Genomic DNA, 10,491 nt, shown 5'->3' with positions numbered 1-10,491 from the left:
AACGACCTTACACATTGTGAGTCATTTAATCCTCACATCACCCTTGAGGCAGGAATTACCATGAATCTTATTTTACAGATGGGGAAACTAAGGCACACAGAGGTGGAGGGGAGCAGGGTTTGAACACAGACCCTGATTCAGGGCCCATGACCTCAACCATGGTGCTTTCCTGCTGTGCTGGCTGCAGACGCTTCACCCCGCCCCTGGCCTGCACTGTTTCTTTTTTCTTCCTCCCCTTCCACCCCCCAGTCTTGGTCTCAACAAATTCTTCCACACTCAGAGGTGCCTCGGGTAAGCCCTTTCTCTCTCTGGCCCTCAGTTTCCCCATCTGTGAGTTGAGGGGATTGGACTGGATTGTTTTCAGGGCTTTCCATGACCACCCTGATTTTTAGCCTCTTATCTTGTAATTATTTTATTCACTTGTTTTCCAGTCTGCTTTCCACCCAGACTGGCAGCGTCCCATTCCTTCTGTTCCCTACTATCTCCCCAGAGCCTGGCACTGTGCCCTGCACTTAGTAGGCCCTTGATAACCATTTCTGGGTGGAGAAAGGAATGACACGATAGTCCTCAGTTTTCTCAGAAATAGCTCCTGTGCTCTGTCCCTGGCCCCTCTTCCTTTCTCAGCCTGTGGGGCCCCCTCCCTTCTGTCCTCCCTCCTTCTCACCTCCCAGGGCCGGCTCAGGCCCTCCATCCGGCCTGCATTTTTCCGGGTTTGATATCATTTTTTCCACTCTCTTGGCTGCTGCCGGCTGCCTCTGCCAACTTTCCACAACTTTAGCCCCTCCCCCACGACCACAGGCCGAGGACAGCTTGGGGTGGGGGAAGACCCTCCTCCTCTTTCCTTCCCCAGGCAAGAATTGGGATGGAGAAATAAATGCCATCAGTGCTGGCTGGCAAGACAGGGGCGTGGAAAGTCTCGCAGCTGGAGGATATGGCTTGCCTGCCCCTGCTTCACTCTTCTTTGGCACCGTTTTCCTGGCTGCAGGGATGGGGCCCACGTGGGGGACTGAGGCATCAGGGCAGGCAGCTGTTTGGGGCAGTGGTGTCAGGCATCAGGGACACGATGGTCCAAACCCTTTGTCTTATTCTCCGTTCAGATTAGTGACACCCTTCCCCCTTAGGTTGGAAACTCCTGACCTGACTCCCAAGGCCCAGGCCCAGACCCAGTCCCATCCGCAGCCACGCTGGATGCCTCACTACCTTCTACGTCCCGTACAGGCATAGGAGGAGGCTGGGCCCTGGGGTCTAGTCCTCACTCTCACTGGCTGGGCAACCTTGGGGGTGCTCACTTCCCCTCTCTGGGCTTCAGTTTCCACATTTGGGAAAATGAATGAGTTAGACTAAATTGGGGGTCCGTTCTGGGGATAATGGATTGAGTTTCATGGAGTCGATGCCCCCCCTGCCCCTCTTCAACTGTAAGCAAAATTGTGTTTGAAAGTCCATTTCCCTGGGACTCCGTAGCTTTTTGTCCTATTATCCAAGAGGACTATGGGTAAGACAGTAGTCTGACAAGCCTGGGTTGAAATCCTGGCAACTTCACTTATAGCAGCTGTAGGATCTTCAGCACAAGCCTTCACCGTTTTGTACCTCAGTTTTCTAATTAGTAAATAAAAGTTGTGAAGATTACTAAATAGTTGCAACAGCTTAGTATACAGTCAGTTCCCATTAACACCAGCTATTTTATTGCCAGGATGAGTGGAGAATCCTTTCTAGAGAATTTTTTATGCACTATCATCTAAAAACTGGCCTAATGCGTGAAGAGGAGGTCATCACACTGAACTGTGGTTGTTTGTGCTCCACTGTGTCTCCCTCAAAGACGGGAGGCAAGGGCTGTGCCTAGTGGTGAGGAGAAGGGCCTGAACACAGAACTGGTCCAATGACGTTATTGACTGATGCTGTCACAGTTCATTAGGTTAACCCAGTCTGCAGCCAGTGTAGATGGGCGAGTGGGAGGTGGAGACACCTGGATGGACCCAAAGAAGAGATCTGGTCATTTAGATGAAACATCCTTCAGGTCTGGTTTATTGTGGGGTTTTTTTTGAGGGTTGGCTAGAGCCCAGAGACATGGAAAATTTTTACAAATAGACACACATCGCGTTAAAAAACAAACAAACCCTACTTTGTGTCCAGCCTGGGCTGTGGCCCCACAGTTTGTCCATCGCTTCCTAGGATGGAGGGGGGTCCCTGAAGTTGTGGCTCCAGCAGATGCTCTGGCAGTCGGGGCAGCAGGCATGCAAGGCCTACGATGAGCACTCCAGGTCACTACGCCTTTGCTCTTCGGTGGCGTCGGTGGAGCTCAGAGTGCACCCCAGTGTCTTGCCACCCCTGGGAGGGCAGAGGGCCTCAGAGCACGGCCAGGTTGTGACAGGACTTGGAGCGGGCCTTGAGTGCCTGGCGGCGGGCGCTGCGGGCTGTCAGGCGTGCCAGGAAGCGACGAGCGCGTTGGCCAAAACTCGCCCGCCGTCGGGCAGGGGCAGGTGGCTCCCGGACTGCGCTGTCCGGGCGACGCAAGCGCAGCTGGCGCACCACGCCCTCGAAGAGCTCGGCCACGTTGTGCTGCAGCGTGGCGGACGTCTCGATGAACTTACAGTCGAACACCACAGCGCAGGCGCGGCCCTCTGAAGGAGCGGGGTCAGGTGGGCAGGGTGGAAGAGGAGAGAAAGGTAGGAAGGGGTGTGTTCAATTTCAACCAGAAGCAATTCTTTTCACCCATACCTTGTGCTGGGTGCCAGAGGATTCGAAGACAAATCAGATCTGGCTTTAAGGAGTTAGCTCACAGGCTAGTGACTGATACTGGTGGAAGAATGAGGCTGGGAAGACAGAGAGGTTGGGACCGGGTAGGGAAGGTTCTTGAATGCCAGGTACGGTGTCTAATCTGCGCATCAGAATTATCTGGGGAGCTTGTTAAAAATGCAGATTCCTGGGACCACCCACAGAGATTCTGATTCGGTAGGCTTGAGAATGTGGTCTGAAAACCTGCATTTTAACAAAATCTCCTGCAATTATATTGCGGAATTTTGGATGTCTGTTCACAAAGCATGTGGTCTTCCCATCTCCAGGATTCCACTGGGCTGGGAGGCAGGGGCCTGGATTCTAGTCCTCAGTGGCTGGTGACCCTGTGGAACTGGCTTCCCCTTTCTGGGTCTCAGATTCCATAATTTTTACATTGTTCCCTGTAAGGAGAGCCATTTTAAGATCTTCATGAGTCCCACCTGCTATATCAAACGTATTAAAATAGTCCCCATCCCACTTTAAATACAATTTATATTTAACTTTAAACATTTTGGTTTGCATTTGCTGACTGACACAATATCATGTTTTGCAGACAATTAAGCTTTCTGAAATTTGAATTAATAAATGTCTCACTTTGTTTTGGAGCCAATAATTGTCTTTTTCAGGTCTCAGATGTTAAGTCCTTGAAAAGCCTGTAGGACTAGGCCTATCATGCTTGGTGGATAAAATATCTCTGATTAAAGGGCATGGGGGTGCCAAAGGGGAATTTTTAAGCAAAAAAGTGACAAGGTCAGGTCTGGTTCAGGGAAACTCTGGCAGCTGGCAAGGAGAACCGACTGAGTGGGGATAGAGAAGTATGAGTGAGGGCTGGTCCAGGCTAAAGTGGAGATGGCGGGATAGGGCAGAGGCTGTGGGAACGGGGGGAAGGGAATGTGGGGTTAAGGGAGGTGGGCCTGACAGGATTTGGAGACTGGGTTGGGGGAGTGAGAGGAGGCAGAAATGGTTCCTAGCTTTTAGGCTTTGGCAAGTAGATGCAGAATGGGGTGGGCATGGGGGCAGACAGCCACTGAGATGAAGAGCACTGGAAGACAAGCAGTGACAGCGGGGCTGAGAAGACTATGGAGGAGGGTGGAGTGGAAGGCTCACCTTCCACGGAGACTTCTCGGCAGCGTGCTAGGTCCGCCTTGTTGCCGACCAGGATGATGGGCACGTGGTCTGCCTGATGTGTGCGCCGCAGCTGAATGCGGAGCTCAGAGGCGCTTTCGAAGCTGCCTCTGTCTGCGATGGAGTACACGATGACGTAGGCGCTGCCTACCTGCAGGCATGATTCCTGGCTCCAGCTTTCATCCTGTAGAGGAGGGACCCCAGGCCCATCCTGAGAGAACGCGTAGGTCCTGGCTGAGAAAGGGACTGGGATGGTCTAATGGGTGTGATGGGGCTGAGGTTTATACTTTGGACAGGTTTGAGGGACAAATTCTCCCATAATTCCCTGTTCACCTTAGGAAAACCACCGATCTTCTCTGACCTTTAGTTTCTCTGTTTGAAAAAATGGGTTAATGACACTACTTCACTACATTCTCTCATTCGTTGGTTTGTTCTGTAGGCTGGAGACAAAAAAATTATTTGGTTCCTCTTCCTGCTAAGGAGGGTTTGCTGTTCAGCTATCCTGGCTTTGCCTATTTAAGTCTTTTGTCTGGTTTCTGAGGATGGTTCAGTCATTCCAGACAGTTCTGCAGTCTTCTCAAAAGAGAAAAAAGGAAGGGAGAGACGTGAAGATGGAGGCTGACGTCAAGGGAAGGCATTTTTCAGGATAGTTTTGAAGAGAGAGCGAGATGAAGGAGCAACTGTGGAGTGTAAGGGAAGGGGGTGGGAGAGGCACGGGCCATTTTAGGAAGTGGAGTCCTTGCAAGTTGTTTGATCAAGGCAAGGAAAGAACTGGAGTGATTTTGATAGTTTTGGATGGTGATCTGTTGTCAGGAACAGCACTCTGAGACTGGACCAGCTGGATAACAACTTTATAAGTGTTTAATAAGACACAGTTCCTGACCTTCCAAAAGCTCACGGTCTGGAAGGGAGGCTACGGAAGTGGAGAGTTACAATCCAGTGTGACAAGTACCCATAAGCAAGTGGCTGGAGAAGCCATGGGGGTGGGGGAAGAAGGCCAGAAGAATTCAATCTGGCAGACTGTGGGAGGGCTTCACAGTGGGCCTGTGAGTGGGGGTTGAAAGGATGAATAGGCTAAGCAGGGGAGAAGAGAGAGGGTCAGGAGTGGGAAATACTGAATGTGGTGGAGGCATTGTTTGTGAGGGGGAAAGGAGCCAGAAAAATTTCCTGGTAATCAAATAAGATAGATGAATAAGAAAGCATCAGATCCATAGTCAATATCATTGTCAAAGGGGGTAAGTGCTCAATAGCCATATTGATCCTTCCCCAGGCCAAATAACTGTGGGCTGAGTCAGACAGATGTGGGTTCTTAACCTTGACTATGGACACGATCTTTCCTTTCTCTGGGTCTCAGTTTTCCCATCTGCAGAATGAGAAGGTGGGTCTTGACCATTCATTCTTCCACTGCAGAAATACAGAGGGTGCCCCAAAAATGTACACACATTTTAAGAAAGGAAAACTGTATTAAATTTGTAATAGTCAATACTCAAAAGATGAATACAAGTCACGTTTGACTTCTGCAATTACAAGAGGTTCTCAAAGTGGTTCCCATCAGCATCCAGACACTTTTGATTACAGCGAACTACTGCTTGAGCAACGTTGATCAAAGTGTCCACTTGTATACGTTTTCTTTGGCACCCCGGTATTTATGGAGGATTTATTGTGTGTTAGGATCACAAAAGCTGGTGCATGGATTGGTGGGTAAGAACCTCTTGGGAGTGTGATTAAAAATAAAGATTCCAGAATCCTACTTGTATAGGTTCTTATTTATTAGGTCTGGGCTAAGGCCTGAGAATTTGATTTCTTGTACTCTCTCCAGGTGACCCTGATGGTCAGCCAAGCTAAGGCACTAATGGATGAGCCAGAGGTCCACCAATTCTGTCAGATTCTGCCTCTCTGACATTTAACCATCTAGCCCAAGGATGGGAAGGATTTCAACAAGGCTGCTACTGTGCAGACCCTCTTTGGGAACTGCCTTCACAATTGTATTTCTTCAGAATTCTATAGTGAACATGTATTACCCGTATAGCAAGAAAAAAGAAAACTCATCCAAAATAAGAAAAACGTAATAGGAACATGTCCCTGCCTGCTTCTCTCTTCCTGCTCTGGAAGGGGCTGGGGAAGGACACCCTTTGGTTTCCTTTTTCTACTAGCTACCAAATTATGATTAATAATAATTATCATTATTGAAAACTTTTCACCCATGTTCAGCAATTTGTCATACTCCAAACTGTGCTCACCTCTGTGAAACTGCATAAGAACTTAAAAAAATCAAACAAACCAAAAACCCAGCTGGTAAGAAAAGCAGGAATGATCGACCCATTTATCAGGTGAGAGAACTGAAGCTCAGAGTGGGTGAGTCAATTGCACAAAGCCACACAACTGGTAAGAAAAAGAAAGTGGGGGTGGGGTGGGGGTTCATCCTCAGGCATTTTGATGCTAAATTCAGTGTTCCTTCCTCTGCACAATATGGGTGGGTGGAGTGGGGTAAAGGTGCTAAAAGAGGGGGAGACTTGCAAGGGGAGAAACACATCTCCCTGGCTGTGAAGAGGGGACCAGTGGAGTGAGTAAAGGGGGTAAGAGTCATGAGGTTCTTCTGTCATTGGTTGGAAAGGCTGCTTAGGAACCATGGGTTTTGGGAGGTGCTGAGGATGGCTCCTGTCCTGTCCCTGCTCTGTGGTGTCCTAGGGGGGAACAGGAATCTGGTACTAGGCTCATAAACCCTCCCCCGCCCCCAAATTCTGCTTGCTATGCCATACCAGTTTCTCAGCCTCCCAGGTGTCCATGACCACCAGTGTGGTGTCCTCTCCGTCCACGGTGAGGGTCCTCTCGTACACATCTTCTGCAACCGAGGGAAGAGCTGGATGTGAGGGAGAAGGGGCAGGCCTGGAGGGTGTGGACCTCCCCAGACCCCCTTATGGTCACAGCACCTCCTCCACTTCTCCTTGAAGTGCTCACCACACTTTTTTGTTGTCCGTCTCTCCTGATAGGTCAAAAAGCTCCACGAGGAGCCCATGACTCCTCAGCTGCCAGCACAGTACCTGGCGCATAGTAGGTGCTGAGAAAGCTTTTGTTTATTTGGTTGATTGAATGAATGTGGTGTTCATTCCTGCTGTTCCTGCTGTTTCTGGCTTACATGCTTCAGGCAGGTCACATTACCCCCTCTGGGCCTCAGCCTCCCCATCTGTCACCCCTAGACCTTTGTACACCTCTCATACGGGTTCTCACACTTAGAGGGGTCCAGCTTGGAGAAAGGGCCTGGCCAGAGTGTCCCCACCTTCTCTTTGCTTTTAACCAACCCTCCTCCCCCCTCGCCCTGTGTCCTCTCAGCCAGTCCTGCAGGGACCCACCTTCATTTCCTCTGTCTTGTCCTAGTGCCCCATCTTCCTGGGGCCCCTGACCCGCTCAGCTCCATCATCTCTTGGGAATAAAGGAACCCAGGGCCCAGAACTTAGAGTCTGGGAGTCCCCATTTTGGGCAGGATCTTAGCTTTGCTGTAGGTCTTGTAGCCACGGATGGTTGTCGATGGAACTGGGATGACCCAAGAGTCAGGGGGAAAGGTGGGGCCGGGGGTTTCTGAGCTGGGTGGAAGTCCACCATTTCTTTATACTTGAGACAGAATCCTAAACTTATCCATGCGAAACGGGCAAAATTCTCACTAATCAAGGGATTTCTCTCCAGTAGACTGTTGTGCAGGCCTGCACAACTTTAAAGCGGGGGAGGCGCATATGTGAATGATACCCCTTAGAGTTTTACCCCTTAGAGTAAAAATTGTACAACTGTTCTTGGCAGCCTTGTGCCTCTGATGACAGGGTTTTTCACTCCTTTGGCCACATCCCAGCCCCGCCCAGAGGGTCCCTACCTCCCAGCTGTTCGTGGAGGTCCCGCTCCTGCTTCCCTGCAAAGAGGCTGGCCAGGCTGGTCTTCCCTACACCAGGATCTCCGAGCAGCACCACACGGTAGAGGGCCTCCCAGGAGCCTTCAGAGTCGCTGGATTCAGAGGACCAACCGTTGGGGGCGGGTGAAGGTTGCCGGGTGGGAGGGTTGAGGGAGGCTGACTGGCCCAGCCGGGGATGCTGGGATTGCGTGGAAGTGGAGGGCACTGTGCGCAGGCCAGGCTGGTGGCCCCGGGGGGACAGGGGCAGTGGGGTGCTGGCTCGCCGTCGCAGGGAGGTCTTTGCTTCTTGCTGGGTGTTCAGTGTCATCCTCGTGGGGGAGGCTTGGCTCCTTCCTTCCTTCCTTCTTTCTGTGAGCAAGAAGGGGCAATGGGCAGTGAGCCAGGTGCTTTGAGACCCTTCTGTAGGCTCCTGATAAGCTGCTGAAATAGCTTCCTCCAGAGACCCCTCTTGTTCAAACAGGAGGAAGAGGAGGCGCCTCAGCTCCTTGGGGTAGGGGCTTTCTGGCTTCAGGCCCAGGGTATGCCTGGGTCAGGCTAGGAGGGGTGAGTGTGCAAGCTTTGAACACACATACACATGCACACCCAGAGGCTGTTTCCGGTGCCTTACGGATGACCCACTCCCCCATGACACACGGACAGGCAGAGGGGCAGCAGGGAGGTGGGATGTCCACACAAGCACACGCACTTGTGTACACAGACCTGCGCCTCCCATTCAGAACACGAGACCCACATTCTGAAAGGCACCTGAATTGCCCTGTCCTCCCCTTCCCCACGGATGGGGGTTTGGGGGGTACTGAGGAGAGTTGAGGGCCCCTGGGGGGGTTCACTTCCGCTGCCCCATTTCAAGAGGGATGAGGAAGATGCAGGACTGGGTGCGTTGATACTTCAAAGGGTAAGGGTGGGGGTGGTCTGGGGGTTCCCTCCGCGGTAACCCGAGCGCCCTGGTGCCATGGGAACGGCGTGTCCGGCCCGCCCCCTACGTGAAAAATTCAGGAGCCGCTGGCGCGACGGCCTCCAGCGGCTCTTGGGGGGCGGGGGCTTCGAGGCAGCCGGGCCCCCGGATGGTGACAGGACGGGGCGGGGGTTGCGGAGGAGGAGGGGAGGGGACCCACAGGGCCCGGGAGCACATAAGCCATTCCCGGAGCCTGAGTAGGAATTTACTCAGCCTGGGTCCTGGGTGTGAGTGCCCTGATCTGGGTGGGTTCCTTATTCGGGGCTACTCAACCCTCTGGGCCCCAGGTGGGAGGACACTTATCCCTGGGATGCTGGTTCAAGGCCCCCCTCGCCCCTGCCTGCGTCGCAGAACCCCCCCATGCAGGCGCCTGGCGAACTCCACTCCAACTTGACTAAGTTGGTAGCGGGCTGCGCGGCCCTTTACCTTGGCGTGGGGAGGGGTCCAGGGTCCCCGGCCCGCAGCTGCGGGGTGCTCCAGGCTGTACCACCGCCTCGGCGCGCAGCCCCTCCGGCCGGTCCCGCCCCGCCCAGCCGCCCTGGCGGGGGAGGAGCCGCGACCCCGCCCCGTCCAGCCCCGCCCCAGCAGGGCAGCCCCGGGGTCCCCGCCCCATGGACTTGGCCGCTGAATGACTTTACTGCAGGGCTCAGCTGACACGCCGCCTCTTGTTCTTCGTCCAGGGTGGGGGTGACGGTGTTGAGGTGTGTATGTGGGGGGCGGTCAGAGAGAGAAAGATGGGGGCTTGGAATTGCTGGGCCTGGATCCCCTTTGCATCCGCATCCACCCACTCCAGCAATGGGACGCACCGACTTTAGTCCTCACAAAAACCGTTTGGGGAACTTGTCGAATGTTCTGACTCCCAGTTCCCACCCTCCTAGAGGCCAATTCAGCAGTCCTGGGAGAAGGGTTCGGGGATCTGCGTTTGAAACAAGTGCCCAAGTGATCTTAATGCAGAGTTCGTGGGCACCACTTTGAGAAACTCTGCTTTGAGTGGAAGAATTAATTTTGGGAGGTTTCTTGAGGGGAGGGTAGAGCCCAGGAAGTCTGCACTGAAGAGTTCTGAATATATCTTATTTTGGCGTTATTCATTCATCCATTCACCAAATTCTAGGTTAAGCACCCATTATGCAGCTAGGGCTGTCCCGTGCCTAGAAGAATGGCTCTTCACTCTTTGGTAAATATTTATTGAGCACTTGTACTGTGTGCCTGGTGCGGTCTGAGCACTTTGCCTGGATTAGTTGCTCATTTAATCCTGACACAACACTAAAAGGACGAGCAAACTGAGGCTTACCTGTGCCTGATTCTGAGGTCTCTGTCTCTCAGCCTACTGTCCGTTTCTATCACAGTCCATGGCTCTCTCTCTTTTTAAAAAAATCTTTCCAGGTATGTAGTAGGAGGAAAGAGACACTGTGAGCTTGGTATAGAATAGAAGTTGGCAGTAGGGAACTGATGAGTTTGGCCATTTCTGAGGCCAGAATGAAGGCTCTTAAAGAGGGCCGGCCGAGTGGCGTGTTGGTTAAGAACTGGCTTGGGACGCCAGAGGGCTCCGGTTTGGATCCCGCATATGAGGGCCAGTGATGCTGCCCTCCACAGCTAAGATGCTGAACAACAGCTCAACCCGGAGCTGGGCTGCCATGAGTTGCCAGCAACGGCCTAGGCTGCAGCCCCTGCTGCAGTGGGTTACCATGGGCTACCGTGTGTAGCCAGCAGCCAGCGTGAGCGGCCAGCAGCCAGCGTGAGCGGC

At 52.7% G+C, this 10,491-nt stretch overlaps 1 protein-coding gene across 5 annotated transcripts; it reads right to left on the bottom strand.

Moving 5' to 3' along the window:
* Nucleotides 1-1,993: 1,993 nt before the first annotated feature.
* On the bottom strand, nucleotides 1,994-9,269 carry REM1 (RRAD and GEM like GTPase 1). Of its 5 annotated transcripts, none has more exons than XM_019645658.1 (5): nucleotides 9,174-9,269; nucleotides 7,760-8,143; nucleotides 6,657-6,757; nucleotides 3,880-4,108; nucleotides 1,994-2,618 (listed from the first exon to the last, which is right to left on the bottom strand). In XM_019645658.1, exons 2-5 carry the CDS (start codon nucleotides 8,100-8,102, stop codon nucleotides 2,344-2,346), a joined length of 948 nt encoding a protein of 315 aa, XP_019501203.1. In that variant the 5' UTR covers nucleotides 8,103-8,143; nucleotides 9,174-9,269; the 3' UTR covers nucleotides 1,994-2,343. The 5 variants fall into 5 exon arrangements, with proteins under 5 accessions (XP_019501203.1, XP_019501205.1, XP_019501204.1 ...); XM_019645660.1 differs by having other exon boundaries at nucleotides 3,880-4,081; XM_019645659.1 differs by having other exon boundaries at nucleotides 6,657-6,739.
* Between the last annotated feature and the right edge of the window lie 1,222 nt (nucleotides 9,270-10,491).

This window comes from Hipposideros armiger, unplaced genomic scaffold (assembly GCF_001890085.2).
Source record: "Hipposideros armiger isolate ML-2016 unplaced genomic scaffold, ASM189008v1 scaffold_94, whole genome shotgun sequence".
NCBI classification, from domain to species: domain Eukaryota; kingdom Metazoa; phylum Chordata; class Mammalia; order Chiroptera; family Hipposideridae; genus Hipposideros; species Hipposideros armiger.
Note: the sequence above shows the minus strand (reverse complement) of the source record. Positions and strands in the feature narration are given on the sequence as shown.